This window comes from Balearica regulorum, chromosome 16, assembly GCF_011004875.1.
Source record: "Balearica regulorum gibbericeps isolate bBalReg1 chromosome 16, bBalReg1.pri, whole genome shotgun sequence".
Taxonomy (NCBI): domain Eukaryota; kingdom Metazoa; phylum Chordata; class Aves; order Gruiformes; family Gruidae; genus Balearica; species Balearica regulorum.
The window spans coordinates 3,872,490-3,893,516 of NC_046199.1; the positions used below are offsets into that span (position 1 = coordinate 3,872,490).

The window sequence follows — 21,027 nt, forward strand, 5'->3', positions numbered from 1 at the left end:
AAAATCTTCTACACTTGAAGGCAGTGAGATTATTGGTCTCTTATTTTGAGGGTAATGGAGAAACCAATCACCCCATTCAGTGAGGGGATCTCCCTTCAGGGTGAACGCTCTGGGATTACGTTTCCAGGCGCAGCAGGAGCTCAGCTCAGAAGTGGGCTCTCTTGGTGACCCGCAGGGTCTCACCACTGCGAGGGACTGGAGGTCCTGTGCAATTGCTGCCTCCTCTCTGATTCACCTTGCCTGATGCTGTGTCTTGGCATTGAATGCAGCGACAAATGTTGTCTTTTCCTTTTTTTCTGACACTTTAAAGAAAAACACAGCTTTTTCTGGAAATTACATGCTTTCTCACACTTCATCCTTGGAAAACACAAACCTAGCAGCCCCAGCCAGTGTTGTTCTTGTGACTCTCTTTCTGCACAACACATTAACCTGCTTTGGTTTTTTCCTAGCAAAGTTTTGTTTTTATGAGGTAGTCTGTAGGCACAGAAAAGGAGATTTGGCGTTGTGTAACGTCACTTTGATGGTTACTCTAGCATGGTGTCACCTAGCTCCAGCCTGCAGCTGGTGCCAAACTACCCAGCTAGCACTGGAAGTTAAGGATGATTTTAAAGTTTGTATCTTATGAGTTTTCAAGGCAAGGTGTGGCAGTTTGATATCAGAGAATCATTTAGGTTGGAAAAGACCTTTAAGATCATCAAGTCCAACCATTACCCTAGCATTGCCAAGTCCACCGCTAAACCACGTCCCTAAGCACCACATCCCTGTGTCTTTTAAATACCTTCAGAGACAGTGACTCCACCACTGTTCCAACGCTTGATAACCTTTTTGGTGAAGAAATTTTTCCTAATATCCAATCTAAACCTCCCCTGGCACAACATGAGGCTGTTCCCTCTTGTCCTATCACTTGTTACTTGGGAGAAGAGACCAATCCCCACCTGGCCACAACCTCCTTTCAGGTAGTTGCAGAGAGTGATCAGGTCTCCCCTCAGCCTCCTGTTCTCCAGACTAACCAACCCCAGTTCCCTCAGCCGCTCCTCATCAGACTTGTGCTCCACACCCTTCACCACTTCACTGCCCTTCTCTGGACACGCTCCAGCACTTCAATGCCCTTCTTGTACTGAGGGACCCAAAACTGAACACAGAACTTGAGGTGCGGCCTCACCAGTGCTGAGTACAGGGGGATGGTCACTGTCCTGGTCCTGCTGGCCACGCTATTTCTGACACAAGCCAGGGTGCTGTTGGCCTTCTTGGCCACCTGGGCACACTGCTGGCTCATATTCAGGTGGTTGTTGACCAGCACCCCCAGGTCCTTTCCCGCCAGGTGGCTTTTCAGCCACTCTTCCCCAAGCCTGTAGTGTTGCCTGGGGTTGTTGTGCCCCAACTGCAGGACCCAGCACTGAGCCTTGTTGAACCTCATACAGTTGGCCTTGGCCCACGGATCCAGCCTGCCCAGATCCCTCTGTAGAGCCTTCCTACCCTCCCGGAGATCAGTTGTGAAAGTGATGTTTCTGAAAAGGAAACTTAGTGATGTTGTGCTTGCACTGTCATTATATGACAATGCTGTAATTATCTACCTGCTCCTCATTGCCTAGTCCAAGCGCTGTACCCTAAGCACTACGAAACTGTTGGTGTACAGTTGCCTGCAGATACCGTATTTCTGTGCATGAGCGGAGTGCGTTACCCATCTCCATGAGTAGAACACAAATACAAAAATTCCTTATATAAAAGCTGTGCCTGAACTGTAGAGAGGAAAAGAGTTAAGATAGATAGGTAAGTGAAACCTTTAATCCACTATGCAGGGAAAAGGTGCAAGTAAAACCGTGTGGAGGTCAGAGAACATAGCAGACAATTTTAAGCACTGTACATACAGGTACATTTGGGTTTGAGTAGATGGCCAGTCACAGACCTGCTTTATGAAAAGCAGATTTTCAATATTAAGGAAAGGTTTAATCTTTTTCTTCTTTCCAATGCGCCTTGAGGTTGTTTCCTAAAGCACCTGCTCAGCTCAAATCTCCTTGCCTGGTGGACAGATGCTTTGCGAGGAGATCTGTGGGCTGCTTGAAAGGCTGAATGAAGAGTAAAGACAACCTTCAAAGGAGGACTTGCTTATGTGGTCTTGGCTGGCTTGCTTAATCTTGAAAAACTAACAAGGGCAAAGATGCATAAGATTGCATGAATATCCCACCCAATTTAAATCCCATATGATCAAAGGAATAACAGGAATACAGAATGAATGCGGTAGCATGCACACGCTTGACGTTATTACTGGCAATGATTGAACTTGAAAAGCTTGAGATCAAGTTCAAATGAGCATCTGGGGGTTTCAAAACTTCTAAAAAATTACACTTGAAAATAAGAAGAAAAAAATAGAAAGAAATACAATCTCAGCAGAAACTGCTAATGAGATCTCATGCAAAATATTTTCTCGCCGTGATCTATTTCCAGATGGATTTGAAATACTTAGACTGTAATTTGTGTGGATAGGAATTTTTTTTTTTTTTTTTTGTACTTTCAATTCGGTAATATCAGCATAAGAAAAAAGACTTCCTACCTGCTTTACAAACTTCAGAGATTCAGTTGTGGTTCACCCTAAAATCAGAGTTGCTCTTGTTGTTCTCAGAGCAAACTCGTTCTCCCTCCCCTGCTCGCTGGTACAATCAGAAAGCTAAAAAGTTCATTTTACAGAAAAAAAGAAGTTCCATTTTGCTTCAATGAAGATTAATTTTCTTGTACTGTTTCCTCATTAACACCAAACCTCTGTGGTTCCTATTAAATTTACCTACAGACACTAATCTTTTAATGTTCATTTTAGATCTATACCCCTACAGAAGCTTCATTTGTCAGCCACCTTTTCTGCACCTTTAGACCCCAAAATTCAATCAGTTACAGATTGTGTTCGTACAGGGGGGAAAAAAAAAAAAAAAAAACCCCAAAGTGAAGCTTCTAAAATATATTTTTTTTCTTTATATTTGTGATATATAAAACATTTACTGAGCTAGAAGGAGGTCTTCTCTAAGCAAATACATGTAATACAAGATTGGTTATGGATTTTGAGGTGGTTATAAATTCAAAAGGAAAGAAGGCTGAACATGTGTTTCCTTGTTAATAGTTACAGTGCTTTCTGTTTCTTTTGGTGTTTTTCTCCAGCTCTGCATGCAGTACTGGCCAGAGAAGACATCCTGTTGTTATGGCCCGATTCAAGTAGAGTTTGTTTCAGCAGACATTGATGAAGATATCATCAACCGGATATTCCGGATCTGCAACATGGCCAGGGTAAGATCAGTGAAATACCGGATTCCCTGTTTATTCTCAAAAATATAGTTGGGCATGAGGAAGAGGCAGAACCAAGACTTGTGGTTTAGAGATGCTGAATCTGACCAAGGAACAAAATTCCACTGCAGAGTCTGGTAGCCACTTCCTTTAATTAATATTTAATTGCATCAGACTGTATTGGTAAAAGACTCTTGGCTGAAAGTGGATGATATGAGCTGAAAATCTGTATTTGAATGGAAAGCATTTTTCTGTGTATATTTGAGAACAATTAATCACTTAGTAGCCAATATAAAACCATCAGCATCGTTGGAAATAAACTGGGATAGTGTCAGCAGCTCTCCATCTGTCAACTACTATGCAGTGTCTCTGAAGACAGATGCAATGTTTACTGGCTAGGCTGGGATTCCCAATTGCCACTGTTCTTCCTATAAATAAGCAACTGCCATTTCTGTAAGCAACTCTTTGTCTGTATCCCTCAGCCCCAGGACAGCTGAAATGATAGAAACAAAGTTTATCTGCACGCTGGACCCTGGCAATGCGACTTCACGGCTGCAGGAAAGGGTTTCAGTAGAGGATCTTTCTCTCATTAGTTGTTTCCCAGATTGATTATGTCTCCTTTTTTGTTCCTTTTTCATTTTTTTCCAATCAGAAATGGAAACAGGCTCCAGAAATTACATTTCCATGCTGTTTAACGCATCAGTGTCCGATTGTGCGGTCAGAGCCTGCGCAGCAATTCAGTCGTGGCATTGCAGAGAGTGAACTTTGTGGTCTAACTGCACAAATTGATAAATCAGTTAGATATTCACCTTCCTATATCCCAGGCCAGCTGCCTCTGAACCAGGGACAACCCTGAAATTGTATAGCTGCTAAGAGTAGGGCCCTGTGACTCTCAGGATGGACCTGGCTCGTAAAACACATAGCTGGCAGGGTGGATGCTGTGAGCTCGCAGCTCTCTGCACCCATCTGTGTTCCACACCAATGGACGCTGCTAAAATCTTTTTGAGGATCCTTTGCTGCCACAGTCCCCAGAGATATTTTGAGGGCCGCTTTTGCCTTTAGTTCTTATGGCACAACTAATCTCCAGCACAGGCAACCAGGAAAGACACATTTGATCTATTCATACAGTTTGGTGAGACTTTATTCCTTACTGAAAACAAAACAAGGGATCCTCAGCACCTCGTTTGTGCCTGGCTCTGTAATATCTGAGGTCATCATTGTTATCCAGATTACCGACAAGTTGTTGTTTCCCAACAGCAGCAGGTATCCAGGGTGGAGGATGTTAACATCAGGTGTCAGGTTCAGAGGGGAAGGTGCCGTGTAACCAGCGTCCCCTGCCTTGCCCTGTCGCTCTGCTTCCTGCCCCGTTCTGTTTAGCATCTTGAAAATACTCTTTGTTTTAGCCCCAGGATGGATATCGCATAGTTCAGCACCTGCAGTACATCGGCTGGCCAGCATACAGGGACACCCCTCCTTCCAAACGCTCCCTCCTGAAGGTGGTCAGAAGGTTGGAGAAGTGGCAGGAGCAGTACGATGGGAGAGACGGACGGACCGTTGTCCACTGCCTGTAAGTAGGGCTGGGAGATGTCTCTAACCTCACAAAATGCTGTCGGAAGAGGACTGATTATGGATCTGGAAATTTGGTGGTTTGCCAGGCTTCAGCTGGGGAAAATGAAGTTAAATTACATTTCTAACACACTTCAAGTAGAATATTGTGCTACATTATGGCATCCTAGCCCAGAAATTTTACTGACTGCAGTGGGGAGTAGCTGAAAAAGCTCTCTACTTGCTGTCGTGCAGGTAGGTCTCGTGACTGGAGCCCAGCCAGGACCGAAGCAGCGCTGCCGCATGTCCAACTCCCACCTCGGAGCCAGCGTGAGCCCCGAGCAGTTGGAGCAGCGCTGCGGTCCCTGGGGCTCCCTGTCCGGCACCGCCGGGGGTCGGCTTAGCCCGTCCATCCCTGTCCGCTGCGCTGCAGCTCTCGGCTCTCGCGAACCCTTGAACGTCCTTACCCAGTCCTTACGTTACAGGCCTCTCCCAGCGCACGTGGGGGGTGAGCTGCTGTGTACGCAGCGCTCCCCTCCCTCCCCTCAGCCTTGCCTATAATTTCACCTGTCGCCTCTTCTCTTCCGCGCCCAGGAACGGTGGGGGACGCAGCGGCACCTTCTGTGCCATCTGCAGCGTGTGTGAAATGATTCAGCAGCAAAATATCATTGACGTGTTCCACATAGTGAAAACGTTACGGAATAACAAATCCAACATGGTGGAGTCACTGGTAAGCTTTTTTTTTTTCCCCCCTGCTCCTCACCCTACCCAGTGGGTGCAGGGTGAGTTTTAGGATGGGTAAAAAAATTCCATGGGTTAGCTCAGTATGAATAAGAACAATCACAATGTAAAGCCGTCAGAAGGAAAACCAGTCCCATTTTAGCACATGCAATAAATCCTCTGGTCCCGCTGCTTCTGTCCTCGAGCAGCCAGGGAGCAGCTGCCCTGGCAGCGTGATGAACGACGTGTCCCACACCCAGCTGCCTCCGGGAGGTTAAACCCCAAGTAGCTGTCACCGTGGCAGGGGGGAGGGAGTGGGATTTGTCCTCCCATGCATGCGTGCAGCCCGGTCCTTAATGCTGTGACGTGCCTGGAGACCAGGAAGGGGGAGCAGTGCGAACCCCAGGCCTTCCTCCCTGCAACCGAGGAGATTAAACTGTCCTGAATTCACCATCTCAATCGATCACACTGAATTCTTTCCTCAAAAGCAATGCGTGCAATGAGGGCAGGAAGCAAAGAATGAATAGTCCGTACTGTGGCTGTCTCTTTGAGTGTTTTTCTCTTCCATCGACGATACCATCTCTTAGTCATGCTTGTTCAGGATCACATAGGAATTCAATTAATGTTTGCCTGATCCTGCCAAACGGTGTAAGAAAGAGGGCGGAGGCGTTTTTGGCAGCTTGTAGAATGAGCTCTAAAAAATTTACCTGTCCCCTAATGCCATTGATTTCTGTTCTCTCTTTCAGGAACAGTATAAATTTGTATATGAGGTTGCACTGGAATACTTGAGTTCCTTTTAGCCCAGAGGAGGGAGGGGAGCCTCCGAAATGCCAGACCCCAATCGCTGGCAGACGCTTCTCCCCTCTCCCACACTGGAAGGCAGTACAAGTGTGGGAAGGAAAACCTCTCCTTCCCGGAGCAAGAGACTGCGACTGCACAGACCTCGCTGGAAGGAGGAGACGATGCCTGTGTTTGCTGCTGCCTGCTTTCTATCAGAACATCTACCGCTTCTTAAATAACCTTCTGTAAAAATTAGCAAAATGGGAGACAGGCTGAAAGACTGGACTTTCTAATCTTCTCTGACTTCTTCTCTCCTCTTTTGGGTTGTATTTTTGCTCTCCTTGCCACAGAGTGGGGAAGGAATGAAACCCTTAGGAAATTCTCTTTTCAATGTCTTCTTTTTAATTTATTTTTTTTTTTTCTCCAATCCCAGTCTTTAATTTTTTAATTTCATGCAGCAGTCATTTGGGAAAAATGAGATAGCCATAGGGGATATATGAAATGTTTCATTAGAATTTGTCTACTTTATCTGTTTCCTTTTACTTGTTTTTCCAAACAAAAAGGCCAACACACACACACAAAATAATACTGGAATTCTCGTCCCATATTTAGTCCCTTTTAGCATGAAAATAGATGGTGGAGATGAGAAGCTGTTCATGGATTCACTGCCTCGGCTTCTACACAGATGTTTCCTCCCAGATCCTGCTAGACTCCCGGGGCTGTGCATGAACCGTTACATCGCTCTGGTCTGTGTTCATTTCAGTGCTGGTGAAGCAATACCATTAATGAGTTTCCCAGCCACTTGAACCTTTAAAATTAAATATTTGCATCAAAGAAATTGCATTTGTCTTGCAAGTTTGGTAACTTTGTTACCACATTTTTCAAGTATTTGCTGGGGTGCAGTGTGTCTTTGAAAAACAGGGTATAACATAGGTATTCTTGATCATATACTATGTATTATTATTTTTTATTTATTATTTGTATTGCTGTAGAACTTAGGACCCCTAGTCACAACAGAACCCTGCTGAACTAGGCACTGTGCAAACAGACAACAAAGAAGGTTCCTGCTCAAGAGCTTAAAATCTGAAGGTAATCTTCAAATTGGGTTTGGTCAAGATTTCCTCGCTATTTCCAAACTGTTGTACAGTCAGATGTAGTTGAGTGATTTATTCGGATTTCCAGGCCCTACAAGCTTCAAAATGGTAACCCATCCAAGCTGCAGGAAAGGTGACGTACATACACAGAAACCTATACTGACATGTGTTAAGAAAAGTGTTAGACCAGCGCAGCAACTTTCCTTCTTAAGCAAAACAGCTTTTGTTTTGTTCTGCAAAAATGCCTGTGCAACTCTCCTTCTTTGAAACAAACACCAGATGTGTTTTGCCATGGTTCTGGATCTCGTTCTGACTTCTTAGCAGCTAAGAAATTGCTTTTCTGAAAGAGTATGTTTAAGTAGTTAATCCATTAAGGTCTGCAAGGTAATCTTGGAGAAAAAAATAATTGAAGGAACAAGGCCTTACAATATTCAGTATTTCAATTTAGCCATTTATTTATCTTGAGGGTGCAGGGATACGAGGTGCTCTGTGTGTAAATTAGATTCTGGGAGATGTAGGTTTCTTCAAATGCAGACTTGCTAAAAGACAGAAGTTTAAGGAAACTCCACTTTCTTACCACCCTGTAGTGTTCCACCCTCAGGTAACTACTCGGAGACGGTGCCGGGAGCTCTGCCATGTCAATGCCTGGCACAGAGTGTGCCACAAGTTCAAAACGTTTTGCTAGTTCTGTAAATTCATAAGGCGCCTCTGCCTCATGGTCATTCTTTTTTCAATAGTTGTACCTTAGCCTTGACAATGAAGGATAAAAATGAAATCTGATAAAAGCAACTCCGGACTCAAACACACCAGCATCCGACCCAGTAGTTGTCATCTCTACCAAGACCTCCGACAGTCTAAGGAAGGATGCTTGGAACAGCAATAATCCTCTTCCTGCTAAGCAGAGGAGGGGCTTGCATAGGATGCTGAACTGCCCAGCTCCTGTTCTTTCCAAGGAGCTTTGGCTTCTTGACTTCAATATCGTGAAGGTCTTAAATGAACTTGAACCCTATTGTCCCTGATGTAGCCAGTGTGCCATAAAGTACCGGTGCGATCCCCCTCATGGTTGCCTTTGCTTGGTTTCTAGTTGGTCCTTTCTGCTGTCTGCGAGAAATCACCTTCGGTTCCTGTTGGGGCTGTAGGTGGATGTCTGGCATCTGCTGAAAGAAACGACTGGGTTTATTTTTTTCTTTTGCTGTTAAGCAACACAAACAGTTCTGCGGAAAATAGAAGGCAAAACAAAACTATGAGATAAAAACAAGAAGTAAGGCATAATATTAATGTTTTGATTAGAGGTAGCTTGCTGTAATGGTGTAGGTCAGGAGCTGGGAGCCATTAGCAAAGGGGAGGGAAGAGGAATCCAGATCCCAGAATGGGATTTTTCAACAACTGCCCAGGTAGGAAGAAATCAGAAGCCAGCAAAGTGTTTCTGCCTTTGTCAACTCCAGAAAGCCAGAGAGAATCACTCCCTGTGGATACTATGGAAATATTAATTAGTATTTAGCATTCTGTTAATTTTACATGAGAACTAGCATAGCACTAGGTCCCCCTCGTGAGTTAGTGAAGGGCTAGTGCAAGCGCTGAGGGTGACAGCCAGGATCAAAGGAATAGAGAGGTAGAAGAAATGGCAATACGACTGAGATGGGAAGTGTAGGAGGTAATTCAAGGCTTAACAGGAGCATGAAGGAAAGTGGATTAAAAAGCCAGAAGCCTATAGGAGGGATGTGTGCATGGAGAGAAGGAGGTGTTGGATGGGCAGAGCAGAATAGCACTTGCAGTGGAGTCGTTCGAGGTCTTGAGGTATGTTTGAATGTGGTTTTATGGTATGAAAAATGCTATGACAGGGTCAGGCGCATATATCGACTGTCCCACAGCAACTCACCGTGTGCTTTTAGCCCTCTGCAAATGCAAAGTGACGTGAGCATACACTGCAGGGAAAGATATTTAAGCTAAATTTTATCTTGTATTTGCAAGGAACAAGTTTAATGCAAATGTTGGTTACCACAGCCCGACTGTTAGTCATAGTTTATTATGTGGCATCTCAGCCTTCTTCTAATCTCCAGCCTACAATCCGTGGGAAGGATGCTCAGCAAACTCTACAGATTATGTTGCCAACCTGTTGTATCGTCACGCAGTTACGTTGCGTTTGGGGGGGACTGACCCAGCTCCAGTCCGTGTTGGCTCAGGGGTCTTTATGCTGGTCCTCACTGCACGACGCGTATATGTTGAATGTGAATTAATGATGAAGGGAATAGTGTGGAAAGAGAAGCTCCCTTGAGATAACCTTATTACCTAGAGGCTGTTTAAACCCTAGAGAACAGCGTATAGCAAAATAGGTAATGTGTTTGAAGCACGATTATGGGTGATGGGTTTGTTTTCGCTGGGAAAGAGAGAAATTATGAGATGAGATAAAAGGGTTTCTCATTCCTGAAAGGATTAATAGTCAGGGCAAGCTTTCCAACCTAAGCATCCCCTGCTGTGGATGGAAAGCGATAATGTACGGTAGAAAAGGTGAATTCCTCAATGACAGAATTTTAGGCTGGAAAAACAGGATATTGGCAATGTTTGAATGGTCATAATGAAGATAAACCTATCCCCATTCAGACATCCTTCATGCACTGTTTATTAGTAGTATAGTATTGGTCTAAAGTGTATTCTGAAATACAGGGAACTAGAAGGAGGTAAAGAAGGGTGGTTCAGGGGTGACTGTCTCATACAGGGAGTAACTGACATCTTAAATTATTAAGGGTTGTAATTGAAGCAGAGAATTCCAGAGCTATCTAGGCTGGCTGCTGGAGAAGGAAGACCCTGACTTGTGTCCAGGAAAGAGATAGACCAAAACCCCGAAATGGTACAGTAGGTGTTAATCTTTTCTTTTCTTCTTTTTAGTTTTGTGTGTGTTTGGTGGTGGTTTGTGGATTTGCGTTTTTTTTAATTAAAATCTCTGCAGGAGCTGTGTCCTGTGCTGGCTCTAACCTGTAAGGAAAAAGGCATTTGACCTCCCGTAAATAGACTTGAGGTACTCATTTAGTAATGTAAAGCTAAGAGACTGTGCAAGGGAGTACAGTGGATGTGAAGGTAACTGAATCAGGACCTCTGGTGGCAAGCAAGCAAATGGGAGTTTGGTGATTTTATTTATGTCTGCAGATTGAAATAACTGGTATTCTCTGATCAGGAAATCCTCTGGACTTTGGTTAGTAGGGAGGCATTTCAATGTGTGATTGAAATTCTTTAACAGGTTTGCACAGAACTATGTCTGCCTTTGCCATGCTCAGCTCCAGCCAGTTTTATTAATGCACTGGTGGGTCTCTCTTAATTTATTAACATTTTAGCCATTTATGTGAGCTAGAGTTGTCCATTTTGGTCCACGGGCAACAGGCACTTAGTACTGAAAGACTTCTACATGCATTGAAAAGCTTTTGTGGGCTTTACCCCCAAATCAAATCGCAGTTTCAGTACCTCGGCACTCCTGCTCATGTGCACACATGTTTGAAGAATGGCCAGGTAACCCCCGAAAGGCAGACAGAGATTTTGGGAAATGCCTGTGACCCCTAATCCGTCTGGTCCCTGGATCTCTGTAGGGTACAGGAGGGAATCCCAAAGCTTTTCTGTAGAGAAGCGCGTATTTGTGTGTCAGTAGTTTCCAACGTGTAAACTCCCTGTAAGAAAATGTCCAGTGGCAATGTATAGGCCCCTCAGTAGTAGATTTAACCCTGCAGATGGTAGACCTGTTTCTCCATTTACTCTTCACAGGCCCTTTAGAAGTAGTCTGTGGGATTTCCTCTGGGAATCTCAAGCCAGGGACGGAGGTCACTGCTCTTGATGTGCTGTAGAGTCAGAGAAAGGAGAGAGACTCCTGCAGCAGGCGATTCAGAAGGCAGTTAGACCGATTGCCATCTGGAAGAGAAGGGAAGGAGAAGAAATTTCCTCTGGGAGAAACCAAACATTGGAGGAGAAGGCAGATTAAATGGAGTCCTGAAACAGGTAGGAAACTTGCACTTTGATCTGTCTCTCATTCTTGCACAGTTGCTCTTATATCTTTCTGACTCTTCTGAGTTCATGCCAAGATCATAAAAAACAGGTAATGCCACGTTCCACGCTGTGGAGCTCTATGGAGATGGAGCAGACAGAGTGTAACAGAGGGAATAAATCCTGAGGGACAAAGATGAAAGTAGATTTGCTTGAGAGAGGAATCTTCAAACACGAGGTGCGTCTATCTGTCACACTTGCAGAATTCGTAACAAGTCATCACAGAGCAGCACACAGGCCTGCCACAGTCCTAGATGTGCAATGCAGTGGAAATGTTCCACTCAGAAATCTTCATTGTCCTGTAATAAATTTAAACAATCAACTCCATTACATTGGTAGCACAACTAGCTTTATGGTATCTCCAGCCAGTGCAAAGGACATCTCAAGAACTTGGTGTAGGCCTGCTGCATTTTCGTTTGAGATTCTTTCATTTGTCTGTAGTGTACCGACTTCAGTTAACTTCAGTTTGCTAGGAATATAAAGATGGGCGTGTGGCAAAAGTTCTTCAACGTAATCACTGCCTGTGGGTCAAAAATGTAGTATACCTCCTAGGAGGCTATGAATTGATAGAACAAACTACTGCATCTTCTCCGCACAAACCTTTTCAGGAGTAGAAACCGGGGGAGCCAGCTAATTGAAGTCAGGGAGCCAGAAGTGATAAGGATTCTGTTAACCCTCCTGTGTTCCTATTTATTTAGATCGCAGTCTTCTATAGCCATACATACACAGTATACAATTGAAATGCAAGCGCTCTTCCTTTCCCCGTTCCCAAAAATACCTATAGCTCTTCTTTCATCGAGGGTGAGCCAACAGCATAGCAAGCGAAGGCCACTTTCTGCAGCTTTGGCAAGGACCACTAGGAAAATCTACCATGTCTTATCTGTTCGTTGACTTGGAAAAGGTATCAGTCATCTTCCCCATATACATACTTGAAGAACGTACAATTTGCTATAGCAGTCAAGCAAAATCATACGTTTTCATACATCAAGACCAAATCCTGGTGGTACTGAGTGTGATGGAAGGAAGAAAGAAAAAAACTTACTGACTTCCAGTGACCTCTAGTCTAGAATCTTTATTTGCTGTATTAAAATATTTTAAAAGCCTCCCTTGTAAAAAAGAAACTATACTCAGAATATCCTACGGTTTCATGTTGGACTAGCAGAATTGTGAAAACCTGGCAGCTTTTTCAGTTTGCAAAAACACTGGAGACCTAAATTAGCCTTTCCCTCCTCATCCCAGTGCGTGCAACAGATCTTTCACCACTATTCTGTTTTCAACCTGAGCCTTAAAAAAAAACCAAAATAATGCAGCAGACTGGATGACAGATGCTGGTGTTCCCATAGTGTTTCCTGGTGGAAAGAATGAAAGGAGAAAAGACCAACCTAAATGTTTTTCTTACAACTCAGTTCTGCATGAACTGTTTCCGAGCAGTATAAACATGAGCCAGTCCACACCAATTTGTCTGGAGCGAGGATTTGCTTGTTGCGAGGTGAAGGTACACTCTAGGTGTAAACTTGGGGACCAGTCCTGATTTTCTGTATGTAGGTTTCCAGCAGCATAGCGGTTGCTTTATTGGAGGTGCTCGTTGCAGAATGACAGTGTTTTGGCGGAGATATTTTTCACTGGGAGATCTGGTATCCTGAGACGCTACTATTTTGGGGGACTTTGTGAGGTACCTCAAACGTGTTGCACTATGGAGATTCCTTTCCTTGTGTGAGTACATCATCTTTCAGTGGGGACCTCCGGGAAATCCTATTTGTGTGAAATTACGGAAAGGAGTGCGGTTTTGGGAATTAGGTGTGTGGCCAGCACTTTACAAGCTTTCATGAATTTCGACACTCTAACAAGACTCCCCAGGACAAGTGATGGTCAGGTGTTTGCATTGCTGAAAATCTAACCAGACTTCATGTGCTGGACTGTCCCGTACCTGGAACAGACCTGGCATTATCCCCTCATCACCCCTCTAGCCCTTTCTTACATCTCCAGCACTTAAACGCTGTACTTCTATGCCAAAAGTTTGAGCTATATCCATAACACATCCTTTAACCCCTACTGACTCACCACACGGACAAAATTCCCTCCCATACTGATTTAATCTCCTTCACCTCCTTCCCAGCCCCACCCCGCGCCAATCCTGTTGAAATGAAAACGTACTAGCATCCCTTGTTGCCAGACTTGTCACTACTTCCCACGGCAACGCTGTGGCTGCGTCCGGACCGGCAGCGTCCTGTTCCAGCTCCCTGGATGCGTTTTGCCAGCGGGGAGGAGTGCTGCATGAGAGCTAGTCTCTGCTGTCGCGATTCTGCTCCCCCCGCCCTCCCCCGTCTCCTCCCCCCTTTGGCCTTTATGGATTACTGGTGAAACTCACTTGTACAGTTTGGATGTTTGATAGATAAAGCACGTATAAAAAAAAAAAAAAGGAAAAAATATAAATACAAAAATCTCAACACTGTGCATTCAGTGTCTTTTCTTTCTAGCTTAAAAGAAGGAAGGTAAATAATGTCAAGTCAATGAATATCAGATATATTTTTTGACTGTACATTACAGTGAAGTGTAATCTTTTTTTTACAACTGCGAGTCCATCTTATTTATTCTTGTAAATGTTCCCAGACAATGTTTGTAATATGGGCTGTGTTGCAAATCCATAAAATAAATCTGTGATCTGAGATTAATGTTTTACTAAGAGACTCTTGTCCTTGTGCTTTTTCTTTGCACTTAGAGGGGACGATGGATTGCAAGTAGTACTGCTAGAAACGATGGGGTGATTGCATGGAAAAAACCAAGACCAGCTTCTTGTCACAGTGATGGGCAGCTGGCTTTGCATCATGATTGTCATTCAGGAGGAGCAAAGAGAATTCACCGGGCACTTCAGTCTGGCTGCAGATTTTGAGTCAGTCCTCTCAGAAAGCCTGTGTATGCGAGCTAAGTATTTTGGAAAGTTATAGTCTTAACAGCATGGGTTAGAGCAAAGTGTATTTTTGTAATGTTTTTCTTCTAACGGATGTTAGTACATTGTTTCCTTGGTCTTCAAGTCCTGAATAGCGATTACTAGTACGTTACTGAGATTTTTCTGGTGTTTTCTACAGGCAGACACACGAGGGTTTTTTTGTGCAGATGTTGCGTGCCAAACCCGAAGGTAGGATATGGGTGTTGGTAGCGAATATTTTCACACATTTACCAGCAGGCTGCCATCTTCTGGTCTCCTACCCTTGTTTATCAACAGCCAGACTGGCAGTGCTTGCCCTCCAATTCAGTCAGCGCAAAGGAGTAGACCGTAGGCAAGCAGGTAGACAAGGCTGCTGTGCTCTGAAGGCTGCTTTATTCCCGGAATACAAGCGGGAGCGCGTCGAGGTTCACAGCTTAGAGTGTCAGAGCAGGAGAGTCCAGTCGTGCCACACTCACGCAACCCAACTGGTAAGAATTACTCTTTTTGGCATTGTTAATTAGCCTTACTAAAAAAAAAAAAAATTAAAAATAAGGCATCTTAACAAGGATGATATAGCTCCTGTTTTTCTTAAAGCATGGTAAATCTTCCTTGGAAGCATACCTTACTATTCCTTCCTGTATGTATTCACTTTTCTTTTTTTTTTTCCCCCCTAACATTTTGTTCTAATTCTTCACTGTTGTGAACAAAACTCTGTCGCTACACTAGGTACCAGTGTTTGGCTCAGGTACGGGTGGTTTTTCATTGGCATGGTGAAGCAGATTCCCCATCTTAATTGTGGTGAACATTCAGGTATAACAACTGTTTGTGCAAAGGGTTCATTACAATGAGGTTAAATTGTACAAAACACCCTTGAGTTGCACAGAGTTGTTGTTGTGCCAGGGAGCCAGCTGGAAAGTTGGTACCAAAGAAATCTCCTCACCACAGTGTTAGATTGAGAGACGATTTTTCCCGTACAGTCCTGACTATTTAACAGAGACAGTTGTGTATTCATAGTGATTAATTACAGTTCATCTTGGTGTTTTATCTAGGTTTATCCAAAATATTTTACTGATGCTTGATATTAACAACAGGTTTGCATTTATGGAAGGTAAACAGCAGGGATGGCTCTGCCATATTCCAGGTGGTCTTACAAAGATACGTGTTGAAGTGCCAGCATAGAGAGACAGACACAAATTCATCTCCTGTCCTCCTGTCTGCCCAGCACAAGGACAGCATTGGGTTAAAGCTCCTGGGGCAAGACAGTTGCAGAAGCCTGAAACCCACTGGGGTTCAAAGTGCTTCACACCCTGCTCCCGTTGCCACGGCTGACACGTGCCGAGGTGTGAATCCAGTAGATGTTTTATCCAGGTCAGCTATCGCCTCCAAGCATCAGGTGCTACTTTTCCATCCATCCCCACAACAACAAGTATCATCATACTGATGCTACTGTGAGGTCTGTCGAGTTTGACGGACACTCTTTGCCTAAGCTGAAGCTCTCAGTTTCACAAGTTAAACCTTTAAATACCATATCTCACGCTGAGCTGGCTGTGCAGCTGCTGTTTAACAGCAGACGTCGGAACTGGGACTTACTCGGGCATGGCTGTCTCCATGAGAGTCGTCCAACTCTAGAGAGGGAACATGGATGACTATCTCGATGGTGGGCAAAAGGCGTCTCCAGAGGGTGAGTCTGGCTTGGATAAAGCAGGCTAAGGCAGATGGGTTGGATTGTCCTCTGGATGTGCCCGTTTTGCTCCACTGACCGAGTTCGCTGGGTGACCAATACTGACTTGGGCAACGGATTTTGAGATGTCTGTGGTTAGATGAGACGTGTTCCCCCTGTTAGTAGATAGCTGCAAGCTAATGACCTGTGTCATAGATAAAACGGCATACAGAGAGAAGGAACAGATTTAATGCTTTTTGCTTATACTTGGAAATTCTTCTGAGCCATCTAGCTCGGACGCTTCAGGTCCTCTCTTTCTTTTGTCAAGTCCCATGTTTGAAAAACAATGAAAAATATTTTTTAAAAATATGCTGTTCTGTGTTAATTTTACTTTTGTACACTGAGGTATAACTTTAATTTACAGGAACTAAACCAAATAAAAAGACTTGTAATGTTTCTTGAAATGATCTTGGGTTTTTGTGAGTTATTTCTGTGTCTTTTTGGGAGTATGTCATATTTCTTACTAAGAGTGTATTTACGAATGGCTTGTAAAAGTTTATCCATAGAGTGTTTATATATCGTGAATCAGTAGCTACAGAGCATTTATACTACAGGTCAATAGGGTTTCTTAAAAGTCCATAACGTTTACTGATGTGTTTATAAACATCGATAATGCACTCTTTATGCCAAAAGTAATATAGTATTTAGTACTCCTTTATTAATACATTGTAAATGAGACACTGTTAAGACAGACTGTAACCAATGGAATTTTCAGCAATGGGGTGAAATAGCTTTTTTATTGCACATGTAAATGGTTCCCTTTAAAACAACTGTGAGAGAAAGCCTGGCTCGCATAGAAAACTCAGTGAAATACGCAGAACCTTATTCTGGAGATGGATAAAGCCAGAAGTTTCTAGCAATAATCCCCTCTGTAGATTCACATATGGGATGAATGCAAGCCTTGGTCCATGGAGGATCGAGAGCCTGAAGAGCTTGTACTAAATATCCTTTTCTTTGAAATTTCCAAAGGCGTTCCTGGCAGTATCCTTTCACTTGTTTGGTGACTGAGTACGCTGCGAAGGAAGGAGAGGCCACCAGTTACTGCCTGAGCCTGTTATGTAGGAAACACGTAGCTCAGTTCTCAGCTCCACGGACTTAACCATTGGTTATCTGGAAAGTTATGTTGGTGCTTACGCTGGTGAGTTTGTAATGGCCTTCTTGGGTACAATGCCTGAGTGCACGATATCACAAATGCAAGGTGATAACCTAGATGGATCTTTCTTCCAAGTAACGTGCTGAATTGTGTTTGAACTGACTCGGACTTTTTCCATCCGTAGGATCCAGGTAGGGCTTCTAACCCAACAGCAGAGCCAAGAGCACGTGCAGCAGGAATCTCCGTTCAGGATTGAGACGGTCCGGTTTTGTGCATCGCTCTTGCAAATGAACCTGTTCCATCAGCAAAGTAGGGAAGCAATTGTGTGTGTGCAACTCTGTGCGCAAGTGCGTGTGTGTGCGTGCCTGCGTGTGTCTTCTGTCACCCCCTCCTCCTAAAAGCTGAGCACAAATACACCTCTAAACCGAGAGTGACTGGCAGGTTTTCTTGGCAGTGTTCATGCAGTCCAGAGCGCTGACAATGAAAGAATGGGTTGTCTAGGAAAATGCTGGTGATGTGCAAAGAACCAAAATTATTGTTTATTCTGGTGCCATAGGAACTACCTTGCAAATGAAACAGGCTTTGACAAAGGAGGTAATGAGCAACCCCAGTTCTCTGTGCTTGTGTGTACATGCAGTTGAGTTATAATTACACCGCATAGCTGAATGTGCGAACACACTGCGTGTAAGCAGCCAGTTTCCAGCTCATTTGTATAACGAGAGGCATTGCAACATGTGATACTGGTTCCTGTGTCGGTTGGGGTGTGGAGGGTTACCTGTGGCCTGAGTCAAAAGTAATACCAAAATCCAAAATAAGCACTTGGTTTGTTTTGTTTATACTCTGGGTCTTCATGAAATTGCTTGTTTTTCAGATGTTGTTTGTAGAAATTATGTTAGCCTTTATGGATCTTGGGTTTTGCTTACTCCCCACCAATGGTACCACCCTCTCCATCGCTGCAGACAGCAACCTTGCTTAAGAAACATGCATGGTTTCTTAAGGTTTTCTTTGACATTCGGGAAGGGTTTTGTTGCTTCCAGTCATGGAGGTCCTCCACGCATCCCTTAACCCATCTTTTGCACAAAACTCTGAGCTGTGTTGCTCAGTTTTGTGTTGCTCAGGGCTGTTTCGTATCCAGGTGAAGGAAGAGGTAAGTGCCACTGTTCTTTTGTAGTAACGTTTTGACACAAAAGGCTAGAGCCTGCAAGGGTTTCATAATGAATGGTACCTGTAATGTATGTTCACTGCTTGCTGTGTTACTGGTATATGACCCTTTTATTTTAATCTGGCTTACTCCAAGTTTCACTGTCTAAAAATGAAATAAACCCCCTGCCTCTAGAAATGCAAATCCCTCCCAGTGCGGATGCTCTCGCCCTGCCGTCAGGTCAGGACTGACACGTGACTCTGTGGCTTGGCCCGAGCTCAGGTGCGGAAAATGAGGCGCAAGTGGGTCTGGGGAGGAGGCTTTGCCCCTGCTCCAGCTCCCTCTGCACCTCGCAGAGAAGTCGCAGCCTCTCGCCATCCTCCCACCCTCAGCTGGTGTGCAGGGTCCGAGGCAAATAGTCCCCTTCCCCCAGCCTCACGTCCTTTTTTAAACAGAATAGCTGCAAAAACATTCATCGTGCCGCAAACAAGTATTAAGTCAAAACTCATTTTGGGCTGTAAGCATGCAAATAATTCTCTTTGACAAACTCCTGCTGCTGTTCCTTACGTGAATCAGCTTTGCAAGTTTGGGGACTAATTTTTGCAAATTGCAGCTTAGAAATGATAGGACCAGGCTAAAAAGACACGCTAACGCTGTGGAAATGTACAACAGATAGTAGCTTGCTGAAGAGAATGGATCTCTGTGAGTACCACAGTACCATTGTAACAGTTTTTGGTCTGAAAGCATGTTGAATAATGTCAGAATTTTATATGCTTTGGTCTGTGGAAAACATTGCCCTTTCTTCAGTGCTGCTGCTTTTTCTTTTTTTTTTTTTTTTTTTCTTGCTTTTAAAGTAATTTTCCCACCGTGGACCCTGCATGAAACTGCTTGAGCAGTGGCAAACCTTTGCAAGCAGGGACCACGAGGAGATCAGAGAGGAGCGTTTATTCCTGGGAATCATACTGGATTTTTAGGGAGATAACTCCATCACTTCAGGATGCAATTATTTGCAATTTTCTCGCTCTCTCACAGACTTCTTAAAAAAGGAGGAGGCTTAGAAGTTATCAGTCCCAAAGCAAGCTCTGAGGGATTGATAAGAATATGCTGCCTCCTTTGAACCTGAGGGGCAACCTTAAAAAAAAAATACTGCAGATGGATTTAACCTTTTTGGTAAATGCAGTCACATGGAGTGGAAAGATGAAAATGAAATGTTTTCCTAACATGTTCCATCCAATCTGAAATGACCTATGCACTGAAATCACTTTCTGTTGCTTTTTCCTTGTTTAATGGTCTTCATTGGAAAGCAATTTTCTTTGGTCATCGTATCTTTGTGTGAAGCTGCCCAAGCCTACCCACTTGCCTGCCACACGGGTAAGGGGATAGCACAGCAGAGGATGCTCCGGCAGCCGGGGCCTCTGGAGAGAGAGACTCACGGTCATTTGGATTAAATATCATTTTGATCTTGCTGGCGTTTTGCACCTTCGCTATTGGGCAGTCCAGGTTTATTTTTTCTTACAAGTTGAACTTGTATAATGACTTGTCTTGTGTCATCTGTATGTCCTATATAGAATCATAAAATCATTTAGGTTGGAAAAGACCCTTAAGATCATCAAGTCCAACCATATATACCTGTATGTCCTGTATATGGTATGTAGAATATATAAATAACCAACTTGTAAATGCTATTTACATATATTTATCTGTGTGTGCGTGAATAGCTTTTATGCTGCTTTATGTGGGGTCATCTAGCAAGCTTGAGGCTGTATCTCGGGAAGGTGTTAGCCAGGAGATGCGCACCGGAGCGATGCCTGGTGGAAGAGATGTGGGAGGGTGTTTCCTCCATCATCACACAGGCCACGTTTTGGTGTCTTGGGAATTTTCTCCCAAACCTTTCCAAACTTTGCTGTTTCTTTTGAACGTGACTGCCATTTCTCTTAGCAAGTGCTGTGAGGACATGGCTGACCAGGTGACAGTGATTCTGTTTTTCTTGCCATCTCACATCTCGGTTCAGTATGGGAAATTATAGAGGCTTAAAACCCTTTTCTATTTCTGCTATATGCGCTGCCCAAGCGTTTCCCTCCAGCGGAATTGAATTAGGACTTCACCTTAATTTATATCACTCCTTTTGGAGGAATATTTGTGCACTAGGAGGGGGCTGTGTTTGTTCATCGGCATGGTAGGAACTGTGTGCTGGGAAGCAGAGGAGGCTACTAGGTGGCAAACAGAAAATTTAAATTTCTGAAAGCTCTCTTAAACCTGTTCAAATCTCTGCGTTGTGTAGATAAGGCCGAGCTGTTCTATGAGCTGACACAGTAGGAACAAACTTCTGGCATATGCGCCGCAGTTACGGCATTAGAATTGTAAAGCACTTTTTTTCTCTCTCTCTTTTTTTTTTTTAATCAAGGTAGGAGCAAGTTTGAAAGGATGATTTGTGTTGTGTGTTTTCTGCTACAAACAGAAAAAATCAAGAGGGGTTGGAAAGGAGGTGAGAAATCTGAGCAAACATGAACACTCTGATCTAATCAATCTGGTTGCCTCAAATGTCATCACTATTTTACCTCAATTACCTTTTTGTCTCAGGATATCACAGATTTTAGTGTCCTTTAAATGAGCATAAAATCCCTCTTCCCTGATGCAATCCTTCCTTCAAGCAAGCATTAACCTCAAATCTGTGCCTAAACTGACTTTTACCTTTATCTCAGCGATAAAAAT

At 43.8% G+C, this 21,027-nt stretch overlaps 1 protein-coding gene across 2 annotated transcripts in view; it reads left to right on the forward strand.

Moving 5' to 3' along the window:
• Positions 1 to 14,120, forward strand: part of PTPRT (protein tyrosine phosphatase receptor type T) — a 469,086-nt gene extending 454,966 nt beyond the window's left edge. For both annotated transcript variants that reach the window (XM_075768624.1, XM_075768623.1), the window contains 4 exons: positions 3,148 to 3,273; positions 4,674 to 4,837; positions 5,410 to 5,545; positions 6,282 to 14,120. In XM_075768624.1, the coding sequence (XP_075624739.1) occupies positions 3,148 to 3,273; positions 4,674 to 4,837; positions 5,410 to 5,545; positions 6,282 to 6,335 (480 nt within the window). In that variant the 3' untranslated portion in view covers positions 6,336 to 14,120. The remainder of the gene's footprint in view (positions 1 to 3,147; positions 3,274 to 4,673; positions 4,838 to 5,409; positions 5,546 to 6,281) is intronic.
• Positions 14,121 to 21,027: the final 6,907 nt, after the last annotated feature.